Below are 22,379 nucleotides of genomic sequence, written 5' to 3'. Positions count from 1 at the left end.
CAGCGAGGTATGGGCGGCAGCGGCTCTGAATTCAATACGAGCCGCGCGCCTTGCCTTCCTTCCGAACGCAAGCGCCTGCTCTGCTCTGCCAGGCTTGGTTTCCCCGATTAGCAGAGCCCATTTGAGGAAAACAGGGGAGAGATTGGATCCATCCACCTGAATGCTACCTGCAATTCAATCAGCGGTTCGGATCTCTCGTGGATTTTAGCGACGCTTCCTTGGCCGTGTTTGGTTAAGAATTGATGGAATTTTTTTACTACTAATTAGAAGTATTAAATAAAGTCTAATTATAAAATCACCTCCAAAATCCCCCGTGTAAATCGCGAGACGAATCTAATGAAGCCTTTGACCACAGGATTAGAGGTTGTTTACTGTAACATCACTGTAGCAAATCATCAATTAATTATCGTCATTAGATTGGTCTCGAAAAGTTACACACATCCCTGAAATTCTTTTGCAAATAGACTTCATTTAGTACTCCATGCGGACATTCGTCTTTTTGTGTAATTTTGATTTGACGTCTAACTAAACACAGCCTGCATCAGTGCCCATGCCAGTAATGGAAATTTGCCCTTCAAATGTAATACCACTACCTTACTCAGCTTAATTCCAGGATGGATTCAGATTCAGTGATAGACTCGGTAAACTTCTGAACCATGGTTAAAGCTGCAGTTTTAACGGTTTTAAGTTTTGTGACCCATCAGTTATGCCTTTGAATTGTAACGGAAATCAAGTGGTTCGACCATCATCATCACGTTTCCTCTCAGGGTGTGTTTAGATCCCACCCTGTAAACGCAAAAAAGCCGTAAACGCATTAAAGTGAAAATGAATCTTGCTAATTTAAAGTACTAAATGAAGTCTATTTACAAAACTTTTTGCATGGTTGGGCTGTAAATCGCGAGACGCATCTAATGAGACTACTTAATCCATAATTTGCAACATTGATGCTACAGTAACCATCTGCTAATTATTGATTAATTATGGATTAATTAGCATCATTAGATTCGTCTCGCGATTTACAACCCATCTGTGCAAAAAGTTTTGTAAATAAACTTCATTTAGTACTTCAAATTAGGAAGATTCTCACGCAAAATTTTTTTGCGTTTACACCTCCTCTGATCTAAACACGGGCTCAGTTTCTTTCAGTTCCAGTACCACCGCTGCACAAAGTAAAAGGGCAATGGAAATGACTCAAAGCAGCTCAATGTCATTATCTCAGAGACGCTAGTGTGGCAATGCGATGCGCAGAGTGAAGACACAGTCACTGCTGCTGCGAGTAGGAAAGCAAGAAGAAAAAAAGCGAGCAAGAAAAGGGATGAGATGGGGGCACTGGCCGGCCAGCCAGCAGCCTTTGGATCAAAACTACAGAGGCAGGCAGGCGACCTCTCTCTATCTCTCTCTCCCCTCTCTTTCCGAAAAAGCCCAGATCTCTGCAGGTTTCCAGGACGAGCGACGATGACCCACCATGAGCGCACCGTTTCTTCAGTTGCTGAATCAAAAACAACAAGCTGATGACGACGGACGGCGACGCGCACCGGTGACCGGCCTCCGACGATCATCTCTGAACCCTCGCCGTGCGAGGAGGAAAAACGGCGGCGCGTTCGCCGCCGCGGCGGCGAGGCGGTGCGGTGGGTTGGGTGGGGGACCGGAGGTCACGTCGTGACGGTCATGCCGGCCATGAAGATGTCCTCGTGGATGGAGGAGCAGGAGGAGCGGGGGGAGATGCTCGCCGTGTTGTTCTCGGCCTCCTCTTCAAGCTGGATCTCTTGGTCCCGGCAAATGGCGCTGCAGAAGGCCTTCTCGCCACTGCAAGTGCAAGGGTAAACCGCAAAATGTTCAGTGTCGCTCGTTCTTTCTGAATTCTTATGCCGGGAACAATTATTCAGGTCAGCCAAATAATGCACATTGATGAAATGATGGGCCAAAGCTTATCTGTTCAGTTAATCATCGTTCTAGTTTGCAACCATCTCCAACCAAAAGAAATGGAATCTAGTGATGATTCAACATGCTGTTCAGCTCAATTTAATATTCCATTCATGTACTTCCAAAAAAATATTATTTCTTCTGCCAAAAGAATTTACTGTGCGCTCATATGAACAGTGCAGAAACTAGATAAATGCTTTCCCCCGAATGATCCCACTGATGCAAAAATAGAACCATCAGTTGTTTGAGTAGAATCGTAAAACAGGATGGTGACCGCATCGACGTACCGGTAAATGTAGATGTCATTGCCTTCCAGCTTCTTCTTGCAAGTGAAGCAGGAGCTCAGGAAGTCCTCGGCCGCCGGGGCGAGCCCCGCGGCGCGCTTGACCACGAAGTAGCACCCGGCAGCTCGTTCCTCCACCTCCATGGCGGCCTCGTCGCCGTTCCCAACTGTGTGCGGCTCCAAGATGCAGTCGCCGAAGATGTGCGTCGTCTTCGGGTTCGGGCCGCGCGCGATGATGCGGGTGTAGTCCTCCGACTGCTCGATCTCGCTCGCCGAGACCGAGCCGATGAAGCGCGGGGCGCCGGCGGCGATGGACGCCGGCAGCGAGCCCGGGAGCTTGCCGAGATCGAACGAGTGCCGCTTGCCGTTGCTGAGGTGAGCGCCATCCGACGGGGTGGCCTCAGGACCAGACTTCAGATCCCCGTGGTGGAACCTGCTGCACGGCACCGACATGCCGGCGGCGGCCGCGGTGTCCGGGGCGGGGCAAGACATCGTCTTGCCGAGCTCAGGGTGCGAATAGCAGCCGCCGCTGCCGCAGTCTTTGGGCAGGGAGCTGTACGATTTGAGCCGCAGGCGCGGGCTGAGGAGGCAGTTGGTGGCGTCGCCGGCGAGGGCGTCTACGAGGCCCGGGGCGCCCCAAGTCCTCGGCGAGCGCGGCGACGGGAGCAGCAGCGCCTTGGGGTCGAGCGGCGACGTCGGGCTCCTCGACGACTCGCCGTCGGACGGGCGCTTGGCGGCGAACCCGACGAAGAGCCGCGGCACGGCGAAGAGCGCGGCGCCGGCGCGGGGCCTGGCCTCCCCGCCGCCAGAGGAGTCCGGGGCCGGGTCGGACACCATCCTCCGCAGCATCGCCGGCCGCCGCAGACCCAGCCAACCTCCTGAAACCGGGATAGATCAAGAAGATGGCAAAAGATCACAAATCCATCCCGTCCGACGAATCCACAGAACGTTCTCGCATCTCGCCGCCCAAGATCGCACCGCCCTCGTCGACACTACCCACCACAAGAAACCCCCCGTTCTCAGCGAGGCATCCCGTTCTCGAGGAGCACGACGCGCCCAGCTCGTGAGCGGCAAGAAATGGTTGAAGAAATAAGGCGAGGAAAGGAGGGGCAGCAAGCAGAGCAATGCGAGCCAGAGCCGGCACGAGCTCACCCTTACTTTTTTCCTATTTCTCCTTTAGCAGTCTCGCTCCCCTGGTCCTCGCCGCTTTACCTCACCTCTCTCCCTCCTCACGCGCTCGGCAATGGCGCCGCTGTGCGAGGGGGGAGGAGAGGGGGAAGGGGAAGAAGCTTGTGAGGAGAGAGGAGGAGGAGGGAACACGGTGGCAGTAAAATCACACTGTCCTGCTCCTCCTTGTACGACTGATACCCCTTCTCTCTCCTCTCTCTGTCCCTTTGCAAGTTTGCATGCATCAAAATCAGAGACGCGGAGAGAGAGAGAGAGAGAGAGACTGTCTTGTGAAATACACCACCACCCACCTCCGCCTGCCATTCATGGATGTCAGAGAAAAGAGGGCAGATGTAACATTTTAACTGTTGCCCCGCGCTGTACGCGTAGAAATACGGCCTGGCACGGCGCGAGCTGAGCTCCCATCGTCGTCGACGAGACCGTTCTGGGCCCCACGCCGGAACAGTATAGTACTACAGTGGTATTATACCTGTCATTTCAATTTCATGCTGGAGTGATTATTCCAAAAAAAATTTATCATGCTTGTGTAAACACTGGCAGTACAGTACTATCTGATTGCCAAATCATTACTAGTAGTTGGTTTTAGATTCAGAGATTTTACTATGTATCTATAGCATACACTATGTCTAGATGCATAGTAAAATCTTCGAGTCAAAACAGCTAATTTGAGATGGAAAGAGTACCTACTACAGAAATATTTTTCCCATTGATTTTTCTCATTAGTTTCAGCAGGAAAAGAAAACCCAAGGATCATGGTACGATTTTCTGAAAACTGCAAATGTTATAGGTCCATTGAACCTAGGCGTTTGTTTGCCCATGTGATGATGATCTTTGAGACCATCAGACCACGTTCATTTCATGCTCTTTTATGCACCTGAGACACACGGATGACATGAGCGGAGATCATCTCTTGCTTCCACCCACGAACGTGCTAGAAACAGAAACTCAAAGGCGTGAACCTGGACGCTTTTTGCACGCACAAACCTGAACACCCCCCAGCCCTTCATCACTCCGGAACGCTTCTACTTACCTGAAACTGAAACCCCCCAAATACATGAGATCGAGGTTTGGAGGATGCATCCAACTTGTCCATCGCCCCCTTCAAAAAAAAAAGTCCATCGCCGTCGGCGTCAGCTCACTAGCTCATCCCTGTCTTCTGACCAAAACCACTTCTGCAAAAATCGCTCAAATTTTTATTATTAATTGGCGTAATCACTGCCTCGCACATGAGCAGTTGGAGGGGGCAGGAAAAATAAATCCGCATCAAGAGCCAATCAGCCACCGTACCTGCTCCTAATACGCATCCGACGCTGCATCGGGGATGCACAATCATTGGACTTTTAGGGCTCGCCACCCCCCTTTCTCTTCTTTCCTTGGCGCTCAGCAATGCCAACGCGCTAGCTAGCTGCAAAAGGGAGAAATCAGTGTGCGCGCATCGCAAGCTTTACTCGCTTTCCTCCTCGAATTTCAAAGCTGTTCTTGATTCAGAATTCAGATCGTGCTTTTGTTTTGCCGGTCACTATTACTGTTGTTGCCCCGCTACAAAAGTGTAAAAGTGGTTTCTGAGTTTATCCGCCGGCGGTAACTCGGCTTCTTCTTGTTTTTTTTTTCACACTCCCATCATCTCCCTCTCCTTCTGTTCCTCTTGTGAGCTCACTTTCTGAAAGCGGCCTTGCTTTGGTTCCACTGTTACAGTCTTTGCACCTAGTATGATGGCAGTACAGTACTCCGGGTGGCAGTGGTAGCCTCACTGTGCTGGGGGGAGGTGGTAGGGCCCACGGGCAGCGGCACAGGTTCCATCCCCCTGTAGCGCGGTTGCCGTTGCGAGCTCGAGCACGAGGAGGACGACGCCATGTCTCTGAATCCGAGCGCAACGCATTCATGCCCGCACGTCCATCGGGTTCGATCCGCCGATGGGTTGATTTCTTTGCTCGTGCGATCACCTCATGACACTGTTCGGTGGGACCATCCGCGTACGGCCTGCGATCGATCAGACGGCGACGTTGAGAGCAGAAACTTTTTTTTTTACCGTCTGAATGATGCTGTAAAATCTGGGCCCCAGAGTGGCATCATGGTGTTGGGGGTTTGAGAAATGGAGCCTTGGAGTTGGAGGTGTGGTTTTTCTTTTCTTTTCTTTGTTTTTTACTCATAAACCTGGAAGTAATCGAGTTTTGCCTTGGGTTTTACTGTGGCGAGTGACAGTGGGCGCAGGCCCCGACAAGCTGCGCGCAAGCTTTCAGGTGCTCTGCGCAGCTCCACGCCACAACTCGACCTCACGCTCGGCACCCGATGCTTGGGCGGTTAACTCCGTTACCTCGCCGGATCGTCTGCGCCCGGATATTTGTGCTCTTCGGGGGGAGCTTGTCACAGTCCCGGGCGTACCCGTGCGGCTGAGCCTTGCTTGCTCGCCTTTTCTGTTTTGTTTCTTGATTTCTTCTCTTCGGAGGGCAGGACACTTTAAACTTTCATTGAAGAATTGCAGTGCGCAGAGGCAAAGGCAGTTGATGATGCGTCGTGATCGTTTCGTGTAGGCTGAGCACCGAGCAACGACGGGAGGCTCGCATGTGTGCGCGCCGGCGCAGAAGATCCTGATCGGTTTCGATGCAGCTGCTCCTCCCCATGCTTTCCGAGCTGGATCTTCTGCAGCCGCAGCACCGTCCATGATCCAGTGGAGTGGAGGTTGGAGCGAAGATGAAAATTGAAAAAAAAATACTAGATATTTTCAAAAAAAATACTAGCAGATTTTCTGCTAAAGCAGAAAAGCGAAAACTTCTGTATTTCACTGGAGGTCTAAGTTCAGGTTACTTCGGTAACATTATGTAAATCATGCAGCTCAGAGATAACACACATAGGTGAAGTTCGAAGGATAATTATAAAAGGCAGAAGCAGTTTCGCAAAAAAAAAAAAGGCACTGCCTGCTCCGGACGAACTCCTAGACCAGATGATGGACGGTCAGGATGGTGCCTGATCTGATCCTTCCACCCGGTCATGCACGCGAGAGGGGGAGCGGCCTAGCCCTGACAATGGGTCACGATCCGGCCCTAGCCCCACTCCAATCCTATTTTGTTATTAGCTAGATCCAATCCCACTCTAGCCCCAACTAATTTAGGTCAACTCGATTCAATCCTATCCTTAATATCATAGAATCCTAACCCACTTAGAATTCTACTGGAGCCCAAGGATCCATGCCCACCAGCAATCCAAGGGCCCTCACAGTCATATGCTGCTACTAGCAATTTGTGCTACCACTAGCGATCCAATGGTCTTCACTAGGCCTTCACTAGTAATTTAGCTGGGTAGCTAATAAATGTGTCAATAGAAAAAATAAATTACATGTAAAAAAGAAATAATAAATTACATCCACCAAATTTGACTTAAACTCAATTGCACTTGCATCTTTGAACACCCTCAGTATATAAATTAAGTCACAATCACAAATTCTTAGTTGTAGCATAGTTTCTTCAACAGTACTGAGTACACAAGGCGGGCAATGGATAATATCAAGTGAAGAAGCATTAGAACACAAGACTATTACAAAAGAGTGGCCATGTCTGCGCCCTACAGAACAAAGCAATCACTTCACCAATCACTTTGTACGATTTAGAAACAAATCACTTTGCTGATCCCTTTCTCCAAGCAAGGCAATCACTTCACCAATCTTTTGTGCTATTTCCTACATAGTTCCTCTACAAACTAGCAATGACTGCAAAACAGAAACAAGAGGGCCTATCAGAAACAAGGTGACACAGATATGGTATGTAATAAATCAATGCAGCAGCAGCAGAAATATTGTTAGGATCATTAGTAACAAGGTGACACTGACATGTTTCAAGGTAGAATAACAGTAGCAACAAGATAAACTATGGTTAAGGTTCCAACAATAATTAAGGCATAACAGTACATGGCATTATGGCATCTCATATTAAAAAATAGTTGAAACAACAACTATCTGAATTATTGTCATAATGTCTTATCTTGTAGCTGCAATTTCTCTTCTTCGTACAACATCATACAATCTGCACGAACTGTTTGTCGACTGACCACATTGAATGATGGCTGACAAAAGTTTATCATCTCTCTCCAAGTCGGATCATCTGCTTTGCGAAATGCAACCTCACCATGAAGAAAATACTTGGCAATGAGGCCTCTGAATACCACAGGATCGAACACAGAATTATCTCTACCGGGCGTGTTCTTCAAAGATGCTAAGAATATATCCCTGTCCTCTTGAGGGATATGATGGCAGTAATATCCAATATGCCTGTTCAAATAAGTTGTTCCTTTCCCTGGCACAGAAGATAACTGAAGCTTACAATACTTGCAGACAACCTTCTCCACTCCATCAATGAGTTCTGTGTCAACATAAGCCCAAACTTTGGCTCTCTTTTTCTCTGATCTGCCTGACTGATCAGTGAATATAGCATCCTCAACCTCTGTTGCGGTTGCTGATGAAACTCTTTCCATAATACCACACACTGTAAAAGAGGTAGCGTGAATAATATGGATAATTTAAATCTGAACTGTACCACAAACAAAATTTCATCTTTTTTTAAAGAATTATTGACTACTGAAGCAACTAAAATCAAAGCTAGTACAGTTCACAATCAAGATAGTACAGATCGAGCAGGTTCATATCTAGAGAAACCATCCGAGTAGTACAGATCGAGCAAGTTCATATGTAGATGAGAAACCTTTTAGCTAAAATAGAATACAACATGATGTGGATCTATGAACCCGGCCAGTACTATGAACCGATATGAATCAAATAATGACGCAAAGGAAGGTGATGGGCATCGGCATATGGGCAAGCGGCCGGCCGAGCAGAGCAGAGCCAGCAACCGGACGAACCTTCCACGAATCCCAAACATTGGAAAGAAACCAAGAAGCGCCATTACCGGTAGGGTTGCCGCCGGGGGACAGTAGATCCAGACGAGAAGACGAACGGGGAGACCGCGACAGGCTTGGCAACGCTGCCGCCGCCGCGATGACTCCTCCAATCGCCGCCGCCTCCGCCACCGATGACACCTCCAATCGCCGCCTCCGCCGCGACGGCTCAGGAGGCCGAGGACGACTCTGCGAGGGAGACGCAAAGGGCAGAATCCATTTCAGGATCCTCGGGCCGACTCGCTTCCTAGAATCCTTGAATCAACTCGGGCCGCGTGTACAGCCCAATCTTTTTATGGGCCAATCCAATCCAACTCGACCCTTTTGTATATATAGCCCACAGACGATCCGTAAAACTAGGCTTGCGAGCTTGGAGGCCCTTTCGGCCCTTGGGCTTACACGATCCACTGTCAGGGCTAGGAGCGGGTCGTGCCGCGCAGGACGGGACCACGGTGACTCGCCACGTACGTACCCAGTAGCCTGCGGCGAGCGTTATCTTTCCCGAGCGGCGGGCGGGGCCCACAGGGCAGCGAGGGTGAGAGACAGAGGGGGGAAGCGGCTCGCTTTTACGTATACGCGAAGGGACAACGATGGCCTGGCCGGCATTGGCGACGACAAAGCTGAGTGACTGGCCCAGGCCAGTCCCTGCTTGTGGGGCCCACTACCACACCCTCTCTTTTTCCACCTTGAGGTTTCCAACTTTTGAGTATTTCTGGAAACAAAAAGAAAGTCTTTTTTTGAAAGGTGAAAAAAAATCGGTTACGTATTTCCAAGGGAATTGTTAGGTTTTTAATGTGGCGGAGGATAATGTTCCAACATCGAGACAGAACTCTAGCATGGTTTTGGGTCATGTACCGCTAGGGAAGCAAGTGGGTAGTCTACCTTTCGTTGGGCTTAAATTTGAAGTACCACTTATAATTTTTCACCTAAAAACAAACGATATTTGGGTAATGCCGTGCCCGCTTGCTCATCAAGTAGACTTTCTGAAGTAAAATAATTTTTTGAACGCAATCTGAAGTAAATTTGCTGCGAAAAGATTTAAATGGAGCCGTATCCTTTGGAGACACGAGAGCTTGTTGGAAATCATGGCGGCATCAGAAGAGGACAAGGAAAAGCTGGGGCGTGTGCGCCCTCGTAGTGAGCAGCCGAGGTCCTTTTCCCTGTCGTCATCCGGACGGGCCGGGCCCTCCCACGCGCACGGATCGCGAGGCCCATCTGACGGCCTACCAGGAAGATCCGCCTGCGATCGTACGGCCCGAGGGAGCACCGGCCCGCACGCCGGAGCCCCCACCGCACGTGCCTGCCGACACGTAGCGCCCTCTACCGACATCAGTACTCGCACCGTCGCACGGAGTACTCTCCGTACAAATATTTGAGCTCTTCTGTAAATTTCAGAAAAAAGGGAAAAATTACGACACCTTTAGCAAATTTAGTTTTCGTCTCTGAATTTTCAATCAAATGAAACTAAAGCAAACCACTTTTGTTCTCTACACCCAAAACAGAAAGTGTTAAAAAAAAATAAAAGCGGCATGAGAAGCTCGCACTGCTGCTCGTTTGTCCACACCCTCCGTCTCAAAAGCAACGCGAGCATGAAAAATGTCAAAGAAAGAAAAAACTTGAAAGCACTTTTACTGCTGACCTGCTGCAGCTTCAGCGGTAGATGGTATCCTGGATCATATGTTAGATCGTGTACACGCTTTTGCCATCAGGTGACGCAGATGAACACACGGGAAGCAAGAGGCGCTTTAGCCGGGTAAAGCTGGGGGTCTTTCACGTGACAGTGCTTGCATAGGTCAAACTAAGGGCGTGTTTAGTTCCATTTTTCAAAAAATTTGGAAACATAATCTTGGAATTTAGAAGTAGTAAATGAAATCTATTTATAAATTTTTTTACACGGATGGGTTCTAAATCGCGAGACGAATCTAATGAGCCTAATTAATCCATCATTAGAGATTATTTACTGTAGCACGGCGTTGTCCAATCATGGCCTAATTAGACTTAAAAGATTCGTTTCGAAATTACACCCGGGGGTTATGGAATGAGTTTTGTCAGTAATGCACACTTAAGACTTATAATTAGTTGTCAAACGTTCGAAATTACTGTAGTGCTGGAAATTTTTTGGAATTTTAAGGGGAACTAAACACTGCCTAAAGTAAACTAAACTTGCATGTATTCGTATGACATAATGGTGCTTAAAGTCACCAGCAGTAACAGCAACAGCACACACCTAAACTTGCATGCATTCTTGTGGCATAAATGGTGCTTAAAGTCACTAACAGTAACAGCAACAGCTCACACACCATCTTGTGGACTCGTGCATGTATCTGTGGACTAATGGACAGGGCGCCGGAATGTTGAGCAGCTGATGGGGCCTGATCAGAGATTCAGAGGGTAGCAGAGGAGTGCTAATTTTTTGTAGTCCACAGGTTTCAGGTTTTCAGCACTGCAAGCAGTGCCTGTGCATAATTATTTTACTGCCTGTGCACTTACAGGTCCATGGCTCCCTGTAAATAAGTACGTAGTAGTAAAATATTACTGCCCTCCCTGGGACCTTTACGGAAAGTGATTGCGCATCATATCATGGCAACACATAGGCGATGTTTGGTTCACACCTTGAATTTTTTTTCACAAAAAGACGAATGCATGCGTGGAGTACTAAACTAAGTTTATTTGCGAAACTTTTTCACGGATGTGTGTAATTTTTTAAGACGAATCTAATGAGTCAAGTTCCACTATGATTGGCTACAGTGATGCTACAGTAACCATCCCTAAACACTCTCTAATCATGCGATCAAAGTCCTTATTAGCTACAACACATGCTATAGTACCATAATTGTGGAGATTGTTTTGTAATTAGACTTCATTTAATACCTCTAAGCAGTGGTCAAAGAGGCAAAATATTTTCATCAAAACTTTTTCACCCCTAACCAAACTATACGATGAGGCCCTGGCAAGTGAGCCTTGCTACTACTACTACTGTGAGTATTTCAGTTGTGCTTGTACTTGTCAGGGACTGCAGAGAATTGTTTACCCAGATGATTCCTTCTTCTCGTTCTTCTGTTTTATTTTTACCCAGGGGTAAATCCGTAAATGTTGACCTACAGACAGAGGCGAAAGCAAGAGGAGGGTGCTCTTCACGAGAAACTAAAAATTCCCGGAGAATATTGTGGACCATGCGCGGCTGCGGCGAGGTTTATTGCGGCCATTATTCTACTTGAAGGGTGTGGTCTCGCAGCAACTGCGTAGCATGATGGCACCAGGGGCAGAGCACAGTACCAGAGAAATTATTTACGCGCTCCAAATTTTATATGGCTCCAAATATTGTAATTTTTTGCAAAGAAAAAAAAGCCCTTGGGAAAGGCAACTGCCAAATAACGTTGCCTCCCTACGTCACTGTGCTTGGGACTGTGCAAGGTTCCAAGAAAACAATGGCGAGGTGTCTGTTGGTGGTGGCCGTGTGCGACCGACGAGCCCTCTTGCCAGTCGTTGCTCTTCCTCCTCTTGATGCTTGCATAGTTTTGTCTCTAGCAAGATTTAAAAATTCGAGTAAACAACTCTTTGCAATTTTGTCTGTTGGAGGAGAGTACTCTGTGCTACTAGAACCATCAATAATAAAGAAAGTCTTTGGCAAGAAAAAAATTCCAACCACCGCTGGAGCGGTTTGAAAATTCATTATTCTGTGGCGAATTATTTATGTTCCCGTTTGATTATATACTGCATTCGGAAGTCGTGCGAATAATAAAAAAACGCTAGCAGCATTGTTTTGGTTCCCCTCATGCATTAGTTAGGTGAGATTTTTGTTGTCTTGTTACTTTTAGAAGATCCTGCAAGGGCATATTCTTCGGTTAATTACAGAGTTTTTTTTCCTATTGTGATACCTTGTTTTGTTTGGGAGGTGATGACACAGTACCCGTCCCCTCCTTTTTTGCACGGTGTATTTTCTTACCTGGGTTAACCCATAATTACTCTTTTGTGATACAATATTATAAGTGTAATAGCATAAATGAGTTTATCTACTACACTATTCACATCAATTTTGTGTCACAAAAGATATATATTAATAAAGTAACCATTGGTAAAAAAAATTATCCAAGTGAAACTAAATAAGCTTTATAGTTTCAAATGGATGGAGTAGTTGTTTCAGAGGGAATAAAAAGGACGGTAGATGGGGGAACAGAAGATGGCGGATCAGTGCAAGTGTAAGAAATAAATGAAAAAATGGCTGATGGTTTTAAATCCATGCGAGCCACGTAAGCATAATCTTATAGCTGAATTTTGATCACACCCAACATGTTTTTTAGGTGGAGAATATTCCCACCTGTTGCACCTTGTTTACCATCCCTATCTATGCTATGATCATAGAATCTCTAGTAGTTTGATGCAGGAATTAACTAGCAAGGAAAGAAACCCTAGACCTACCCTGCCTGCCCTTTTGTTTAAGACGATGGGAATGGCTACATGTTGTCCAAAGCCTATATGATTTTTTTGTAGTGGGGTACTAAGCATGGCCCACGTCACGATCGTAGCATGGGCCATTAGGATCCGATCCAATAATTTTTAGGGCTGGGACCTTAACCTCACTTGTATATTAGCTTCTTCCGTTTTCACACCGGTCTCCTTTCCAAAAAAAAAAAAATCACTTTTTGTGCAGCTGAATCTCTCTTTCTTCTTCTTCCTTTTGCATACATATATATAATTTTCATTTACACGGTAAAATTTAACTACTAGATCATTGCAATATTATTTACGAAATATTCAACCTAAGAAGCCCAGCTAAACACGCGATGAGTATACATCTGTGTATGAGTGCGTGTGTTTTTAAAAGAAAGCATCATTTTTCTTAATTAGAAGATAACATGTGTCAAAAAAGAGTGTTCAGCAAGTGGCTTTAGCCCGGCTGGTAGACGCATGTGATGGGAACTACCAGCTTGGGAGTTTGAATCCCGGCTAAAAATCATCTCGCCTGTCGTATTTTCAAAGCACAGTTAGAGGTCCGGTCTTTCTCACAGACGACCGACCACTGTGTACGGGTGGGGCAGAGTTCGGGAATTTTCTTGACCTGTGTGAGAAAGTTTTATTTTTAATAACTGTGTACGGGTGGGGCAGGATTCGGGAATTTTCTTGACATGTGTGAAAAGGTCTTATTTTTAATATAATCATTTGGGCAGTCTGCTGTCTCCCCCCATGTCAAAGTTTTTTTTTAAAAAAAAGTAGTGTTCACTGTTTAGTTACTTCCAACTCCAGCTTAGATTACGCAAATACTACTACATACAAGTGATGATAGATCATATTCATTCATGGGGTTCGATCAATCCCAAAAGGTTGTGCACGCTGAAATCTTCGCAGATGCGGGCCGGGGGGCTGATCACTGATGCGCCGACCGGTCAAAATGGAGGCATGCCCACTCGATTACCTACTCGTAGTACTGGTAGCTAGCTTTCATTCATGTCGATCAGAGGCCATGTTTGGCTAAGGGTCTAATCAAAATTTCACAAAAAGACAAATGCCTGCATGCAGTACTAAATGAAGTCTATTTGTAAAACCTTTTTAGGAATGGATGTAAATTTTCGAGACGAATCTAATGAGCCAAGTTTCATCATGATTGGCTACAGTGATGCTACAGTAACCGTGCTCAAACATTCTCTAATCGTACGGTCAAAGGTCTCGTTAGCTAGAGCAACTGCTACAGTACCATAGTTGTGGAGGTAATTTTATAATTAAACTTTATTTAATACCCCTAATTAGTGGTCAAAGGACTATTTCTCTCTCATGAAAACATTTCTAGACCACAACCAAACATGGCCAGAGACCGTGTTGGCTTTAATCCGTGGGATCAGAGCGGTCACTGCTTACCCTAATCATTCCGGCGTATCATTCATCTCCGGCATATCATATCGTGCCCCAGGCCCATCATGATAATCAGGCAGGCAGGCAGGCAGGGCTCGATGATTGAGAGAGAGAAGAGGAGACCGAGTTTTTTTTTTTGAGATTTAAAAAAGAGGAGACCGAGTTTTTTTTTGAGATTTAAAAAAGAGGAGACCGAGTTTTTTGAGATTAAAAAAAAAAGAGGAGAGCGGGCCGCATGTCGTCGGTTATTTGGGCTGTCAGGGTGCGGCCTGCTATAAGTATCTGGGCTACGTAGATGCCCACGCTACATTTCCGAAACGGAGGTTGCAATTGATATGAAGTTAGGAAGCATTGTGTTTTTTTTTTGGATGGCGGAAGAGCATTATGGTTTGAATCATTGAATAAAACAATACTGTGATGAAAGGTATGCTGATACAAAGAGAATGTAAAAAAAAAACAGAGGAGTACTGAACGAGATGAGGTTGATGGTGATCAGCCCCCGTTATTAGCTAGAACCAATCAATTAGGAGACCTCCAAAACCGGATGCACAAGGAGGCTGTGCACGGCGGCACCGTCAGTTGAGAAGAAACGCTCGTGTCGATCTGCCATTGCTAATGCTGCTCCCGCCACCCATATGGCCGCCGCCGCTTCCACCGCCGGTGCCGGCTCCGTGCCCGACCGCCAAGCCGCCGCCCATGCCTCCGCCGCCGCCTGCGCCGTGCCCGCCTCCCATGCCACCACCGGCACTTGCGCCAAACCTGCCTCCCGCACCGCCGCCGGCACCTGCTCCGTGCCCACCTCCGGCGCCGCCGCCCATGCCTCCGCCGAACCCACCTCCCGCGCCACCACCGAACCCTCCACCAGCGCCGCCACCGCCCATACCTCCTCCTCCACCAAGTCCGCCGTCTGCGCCACCTCCGGCGCCGAAGCCGCCACCCATGCCTCCGCCTGCTCCAGCTCCGACACCGAACCCGCCACCACCTCCCGCGCCAACTCCGGCGCCGCCGCTCTTCCCACCACCGAAACCCATTCCTCCACCTGCGCCGCCACCAACACCACCACCTCCTCCTCCAAAGCCTCCACCGCCGCCCATCCCACCGCCAGCTCCAGCTCCATCACCGAGACCGCCTCCAGAGCCACCTCCAGCACCGAACCCACCGCCAGCACCACCTCCTAATCCACCGCCGCCACCAAGTCCTCCTCCTCCACCGCTTCCAAGTCCCGAACCACCACTACCACTAAGTCCGCCTCCTGCACCAGCTCCTACTCCAAAACCAGCGCCACCACCCACTCCGAATCCTCCGGCGGCTCCTACTCCCCCGCCACCACCAAATCCGCCGCCGCCGCCAGCTCCAACTCCGCCTCCAAGCCCGCTGCCATCACCAAGACCACCTCCACCACCTGCTCCTGCACCTACCCCGCCTCCGCCTCCGCCTCCGAGTCCCCCGCCACCACCAATACCGCCGCCGCCACCTGCCCCGCCTCCAAACCCAACACCACCGCCTACACCACCTCCTCCTCCAAACCCGCCACCACCGCCCATTCCTCCTCCTGCTCCACCTCCTGCACCCACATCACCTCCCAGTTCACCACCAGCACCACCTCCAACACCACCACCCATTCCACCACCAGCACCTCCTCCAATGCCGGCTCCGGTCCCAGCTCCAGCACCGCCACCACCACCCTTACCATGCTTATTATCACAATCCTCGGCACCGATCATGCCGGGCCTCCACGCCACAGGCTCACGCCGTGCTGCATCGGTGCTGGCTGCCCACACGACGAAGGTCACCAGCAGCAGCAGCACCATCGCTCGCAGGCTTCCCATGGAAGAAGCCAGCTTATTAGCCATGGCTCCTACCGCTTCCAGCTCTAGCCACAGAAGCCTCTCGATCAAGTGATCTGTGTGTTGTGCAGGGGAAGCGAGGGCGCGCAGGCGTATTTAAACGCGACGTCCAGGGCTCTCAAGCCGCTTGGGGTTTAATCGGGTGTGGCGGGCGAGTGGCCGGCGAGCAGGGGAGGGTTGACTTAAATGTCCGCTTGGTTGGCGCAGCCTTTTGACTTTTTTGAGGTGGACTCCGCATGCATCTACGTGAGCAGGGCTCCTACCGCTTCCAGCTCTAGCCACAGAAGCTGGCTAGGCTCGCATGCATGCAGTGCGCGCAGCTCATGGCAGCTGCGACGCCGCCCTGCTCTGCATGAGCTTGCTTGATTGGCTTGCGTCCTTTGGGCATGTGACCTGTGCTCGGAGCTCGGATGGGTGCCTTCAAGGCTGCCGGCTGTGTGTGGGGAAGAAGCGTGGTTGGGGCGAACGGGCAGGGGTGGACTCGGGAGGAGGAACACAGCTTGCCATGCACGGACTGCTCATGTGATCAGCCTAGCTGGAGCCTTGAGCCAAACCAAGGCCTTTTTTGGTTAGGGGGTGAAAAAGTTTTCTTTTGCCTCTTTGACCACTAATTAAAGGTATTAAATGAAGTCTAATTACAAAATAACCTCCACAATCGTGGTACTGTGGCATGTGCTGTAGTTAATAAGACCTTTGACCGCACGATTGGAAGATGATTATAAGTGGTTACTGTAGCATTATTGTAGTCAATCATGGTGAAACTTGGCTCATTAGATTCGTCTCGAAAAGTTACACCTATCCGTGAAAAGGTTTCGCAAATAAACTTCGTTTAATACTCCATGCATACATTCATTTTTTTGTGAAAAAAATTTGAGGGTGAAAACCAAACATGGCATAAGCATTTCAGAATAAGGCTGCATGTACTAAAGGGTTTCTGAAGTTTAATATAGCTCTGCCTGGCCCTTTTCACTTAAGAAGGATTCAGGTTTCAGCTGGCTGAAACTAGAAGGGAAAAGAAAGAGACGACATCAATGCTAGTAAAACAGCACGGTACACCACTTCCGCATTTAGCTCTTTATAACAGTTCTTAAGCAGGGGCGAATCTAGGAACGAGGAACAGGGGGCTGGTGACCTTCTTCTATCTTGAGCTCCTCCCTTTCTTCATCAATGGTGCTAAAATTTTTAGGGGGGCTGCAGGGGGATCCACGGTTTGCAAGACAGTAGGGGGGCTCCAGCCCCCCTAGCCCCCATGTAAATCTGCCACTGTTCTTAAGCGTGTAGTTTCAGTAAAACAAGTAAATTGATGAGAGTTAATAATTTCGGGCAAAAACCCAGGCGACATCAATGGCACAGATCAAGATTCAAGACAAAGTGTAACGAACATGGCACCATTCATGCCATTTCGAGTGATTTTGGTGATCGTATGACAACGCAATCAATGGGACTAATGGTTTTATTAAGTGAATATTTCTAGATCCCAGGGATGAAGTAAAAAAGACCATGCAAAGCAAAACACGAAAAAAGAATTCAAAGAAACGCTGAATTGGACGAGTTCTACTGAAATCAGTAGCACCGGAAGTGTGGCAGTACCACCCTAATTAACCCGGCTCAAGTGCGCTAACCATCATCTTAAGGATAATCCCGGCTAACACGCACTTCAACCGGAGTAATTCGGCAGCGCTGTCGGGTAAAGTCCCGAAGAATCCATCTTAGCATCGATCGAACCCAAAGCTTACATGAAACCCACACGAAGGTGAGCCCAGAGAGTACAACATTTCACAGTTATATTACATTACAGAGTCTTAACTTAATTATTACAAACCAAGTTCGAAATCTCCGAAAGGTACTTGAAGTTCAAATTGCAAGTAGTTCAGAGTTCATTGCAGCGGAAAATAAAACGAGTTCTAAACGACGATACATGATGTCATGATGAAGCCCGTACATGACATCACTCGGCATAGCCATCGCTGGCCGGCGTCGTATCCCACTCCACCGACCAACCAGGAGGCAGAGTACACGGCCAAGTCAAACTAGCAATCATGTCCTCAAAAGTATTACCTGAAATAAAATTTAGCCACAAGCAAGGCTGAGTATACTAATACTCCGCAAGGCTTACCCGACTAGGATATAACTAACCCTCTAACTAGACATGCAAGGCTGTTGGCTTGAGGGGTTTGTCTTTGCCGAAAAGCAGTGAGTCCTTATTTTCCGATTTTAGCTTTCAAGTTCTATTATGATTAACCATTCTACATTAGCATCTATCCTAAAGCATACATGGTGGAAAGCAATTATTTTTCATCAATCAACCAAATTTCTCATCATCATTGTTCCACTTCTTACTCTATGTGGCAAAAGGGTTAAGCAGTCTCAATATCCGTGAGAGACGGACGATTCGAATCGAATTTGTTAACCTGGCCAGGCAGACCTAAACACACGCATGGGGAATGCAGTCACCCACGCGACTTTTCCACTTTTTCCCCGGGCATGAAACAGGCCCACCGTCCTAGGGTGCCCTGCACCCGCGCGTGACCATAGACCAGACAGTGGGGAGTATGTTCCACGGCCGGTTCCATCAGGTACTTAAGCTTATCGATTACCATATTCTCGGCATGTGATTAGTACGTTCAAACGCTTAACCACCACTACCACACACCGCGGCCTTATCCATTTTTACTAAACAGACGGGGTATCACCAGTACACAACCCCGCCCGTAAACCTTATATTGCAGTGTGTAGTAATCATTCAACTCCTATAAGCTCGCGAGTGACAGGAAATCACTCGATTTCTACCGAACCATTAGCATAGCCAACTAGCGACCTACACATACTAGTGTTCAAGCATAGGTACCTAGGATCATACAACTAAGGTTCCAAACAATTCCTGCAACTTAAATGCACAATAAACAGGAATACAAATAGTTGCATAATTTAAAATAGGTAGGTCATGCTCCGGGGCTTGCCTTCCTGAGCGTAACTAGCTGTGGGCTCTTCCGAAACTCAGTTCGGGTCTTCAGTGACTTCAGTTAGGTTCACTTGAGCTTCACGCGGCTCACTCTCGGACTCCGGCACCAACTCGTACGTACCGTCAGGGAGAGTAGTCGAATCTATATGAAATGCATAAGCGTGAGTTATTTTAGTGATACGATTTAATCAAACCTTCATTAAAGAGTTGTAACCCAACACCAACTTAAGATGGTTTGCAAAAGATTATGTTATATCATTTTGGACAATCATTTATAGAGTAATACTCATTATACTGACTTCACAAAGTAACTAGGATGTGTTTTCTCTTTTATCCCTATGCAGCAAAAGAAAGATTTTTTTCTTATTTATTGCTAGGTCAAGCATGTCCTTATCATAAATAAAGTTACACAGAGATTCTAGGTTTGAAATTTTTATGTATGATACATATCTAAATAACTGGCCTACTGTGAAATTTTCAGCCCATTTCATGCAGTCTATTAACCATGAAAAATAAATCAAACAGCTACTGCTAGAAACAAAAATGAATTTTACAGGTCAAACAATGGAAGTACTGGTACTGAAATTTTAACTGAGGGTTTTCTACCTAAAGATGAGCCTGCCATAAATTTTTCACAATTAAACAAGCATTGTGTAGGGTATGAAAAATAGTACAAAGTATTGCTTCATGGATCAAAACTAATTTCTACAGACTGTTCTAGCAAGTTACAGAGCCTCATATTTTACTAGAACGGTTACTTACTCAAGGTTAACCCCTAGAAAAATTATTAGAATTTTTCATGCACAGAAACTATTTTTAATGATTTAGTGTAGCTATCCTCACCAAAAATCATTTGGTCCAGATTTACTTAACTAAAAATTCTCAAACTTTTTATGTAGGCTCTTGGAACTAAAATACAAGTACTGTAAAAGTTTGAACCCATTAAACATATCATAACACCCTGGGTAAATAAAACTATCCCTCCTAGGTATACAACAAGAGTTAAATAAAATGATAGCTAGGCATGTAAACTCCCACGAAATTTTTACACAAGCTTATACATCTAACATGTAACCTACCGAACAAATATGGCTAACAACTCATGCTTGTAACTTGAGATCTAATATAAAGCACATTTCCTTTGCATTTTAAATGAAGTAAAAACTATTGAGCAAATGAAAAAGTGCATGTAGAAAAAGTTGTAGATCTCTTTGCAAAGATTCCAGAACAATTGAGTTTGCATTTTTCTGATTTTTCTACGATTTTTAAACGAATTTACTAGTTTGCTGTTTTTCAAAACAAAAAGAAAAAGGAAATGTAAACTAGCATCTAGGCCCCTGGAAGAAGTGTTTTCCTCGCGGACATGCCCTTGGCCGGACTTGGAGCAGGGGAGGCGGCGGGCGGTCCGGTTCCCGGCGAGGGAGCTCGCCGGCGGCGAGGGGAAGTGGGGGAACAGCATGCGGAGAGCGAGAGCAACCTTGGGACGCCCTTGGTTGAGCTCGGGGTGGCTTGTGGAGGGCCGGCCACGGAGCAGTGGCGGCGGCGGCCGGCGGACGGCGGTGGCGCCGCTCCGGCGGTCCGGGGCGGAGGTGAGTGGTCTGGGAGCTTCACGGAGGTGAGTAGAAGCTAGCTAGGAGGTCCATTGGAGACGAGGAAGGGTGGGGAAGGGGGCTCCGCGGTGAGGGGGGTGCTCGGCGGCGGCAATGGCGTGGGCGGCGGCGTTCCAGGGCGCGGGGAGCGGAGGGCGAGCTCGGCTTGGGGTGGAGCGGAGAGGGGAGGAGCGGGAACGCAAGGTGGCGAGGCAGAATGGGGAGAAGAGGGGCTGCAGAGGGGAGTTCGGCGGTGGAGCTTAGGCGGCGGCCATGGCGGGCGGCTGTGGCTTTGGGCGCGCATGTGCGAGGCTCAGCTTGGCCTTTAAGGCGGCCAGGGAGAGGGAAGGGAGTGCGGGGTGTCGGTGGCGCGCAGCATTGAAGGCCGGCCGTGGGCAGCGGCGCGGGTAGGTGCGCGGCCGGGCTTGCTTGTCGCAACGGCGGCGTCGCGGAGCGCCATTGGTGGCAAGCAGGGGCGCAGCGAGGGGGGGGGGCGTGCTGCAGCGGTGATGGAATGGGAGGGAGGGTCAGCGGGCGAGCGTGCAGGCGAGCACTCAAGCGCGTCGCGGGGTCAACGACGGGGGATGGGAGCGGGGTGGTGTGGCCGGGCGACGGGCAGTAATGGCGCGGCGGCTCTAGCGGCGAGGCTGCCGTGCGGGCGGGTGGCAGCGAGCGGCGCCCAGGCGCGTGCGCACTCGAGCGCGGCGGCAGTCAGTGGCGCGGCGAGGCAGTGCGGAGCGGCAGCAGGGCAGCGAGCGCGGCAGCGGGTGGCAGCGGCGCGTGCTCTGCCGCGCGCGCAGGGAGGGGAGAGTCAGCGAGGAAGAGAGAGAGGAGAGAGAGAAAGAGAGTGGAGAGAGAAAAACCAAGGTCAACTGTTTGACTTAGCCCAAACTCACGATTTTCAACAGAAACTCGAAAAATTTTGAACACGAAAGTTGTTCAAAATTAAATTTCCTACAACTTTCCTTTCAGTCAAAAATTCATTTGAGCGATGGTTTGAAAGTTTAAAATTTGAATTCGAGTTTAATGATTCCGCTTGTTTTTCGGGGTTAACTCAAATTTTCATGTTAGAACTTGAAAAACTTTGAACACGAAAGTTGTTTATTTTGTCAAACTCTACAACTTTCATTTTGGGCAAAAATTAATTTAAGCTATGGTTTGCACTTTGTATTTTCGGATCTTTTCAGCATTTTCTGAAATTAATTATGGGAGAAAATGTACTGTGGATCGACTTATCATTTCATGTGCAAAAACTCACTTTCTTCCCATGGCTTCAACTGGACTATGGTTTATTATGATTTTAGTGAGATGCATAGGAAATTTCACAAGCAAACTTGCATCAGTTTAAAAACTATTTAAGGTTTTCGACCTATGCACAAATACATCTAGACATACATACATACACATCCATTTCAATGTTTCTTGGTTAAGGATGTATGATTTGGTGCTAATGACTCTGGTTCATCTAATTGAACACCTGGGGTGTCACAGGAAGAACTGATGCCTATAGCATCGGTGCATCCGATGGTTGTCGGAAGATCCGACGCCCTTGCTTTCGCACAAGTCTGTGCGTCTCTGGAGATCAAGTGAAGAAAGAAGTGAAGCACCGGATGAACTGACGGTGTCAAGAGAGGCATCGGTGCATTCAATGTACTATGTTCCAGAGACGATGTCAAGCGCGCAGGAGCCATGTCTTCAGCACCGGTTGAACCGGTGGTGCATCGGAGCATAGCACTGGTGTAATGACGTCAGCAGGAAAGAAAGAGGTCCAACGGCTAGTCGAGTGATGTGAGTGACCGGTTTAACCGACACCCAGTCATCGGTTAAACTGATGGTGCTGCAGACAGTGCGTCAGA

The 22,379-nt window shown here is 48.1% G+C and overlaps 2 protein-coding genes across 2 annotated transcripts; both read right to left on the bottom strand.

Annotated features, from left to right (window-relative positions):
- Window positions 1-1,187: 1,187 nt before the first annotated feature.
- On the bottom strand, window positions 1,188-3,631 carry LOC120705798 (FCS-Like Zinc finger 10-like). Its single transcript, XM_039990314.1, has 3 exons — window positions 3,365-3,631; window positions 2,211-3,084; window positions 1,188-1,806 (listed from the first exon to the last, which is right to left on the bottom strand). The coding sequence occupies exons 2-3, from the start codon at window positions 3,053-3,055 to the stop codon at window positions 1,653-1,655; spliced, it is 999 nt and encodes a 332-aa protein (XP_039846248.1). The 5' UTR covers window positions 3,056-3,084; window positions 3,365-3,631; the 3' UTR covers window positions 1,188-1,652.
- An 11,069-nt stretch (window positions 3,632-14,700) lies between these two features.
- On the bottom strand, window positions 14,701-16,018 carry LOC120709431 (glycine-rich cell wall structural protein-like). Its single transcript, XM_039995062.1, has one exon. The coding sequence runs from the start codon at window positions 15,976-15,978 to the stop codon at window positions 14,701-14,703; it is 1,278 nt and encodes a 425-aa protein (XP_039850996.1). The 5' UTR covers window positions 15,979-16,018.
- Between the last annotated feature and the right edge of the window lie 6,361 nt (window positions 16,019-22,379).

This window comes from Panicum virgatum, chromosome 5K (genome assembly GCF_016808335.1).
Source record: "Panicum virgatum strain AP13 chromosome 5K, P.virgatum_v5, whole genome shotgun sequence".
Lineage (NCBI taxonomy): Eukaryota > Viridiplantae > Streptophyta > Magnoliopsida > Poales > Poaceae > Panicum > Panicum virgatum.
This window is presented reverse-complemented; position numbering and strand designations above follow the sequence as displayed.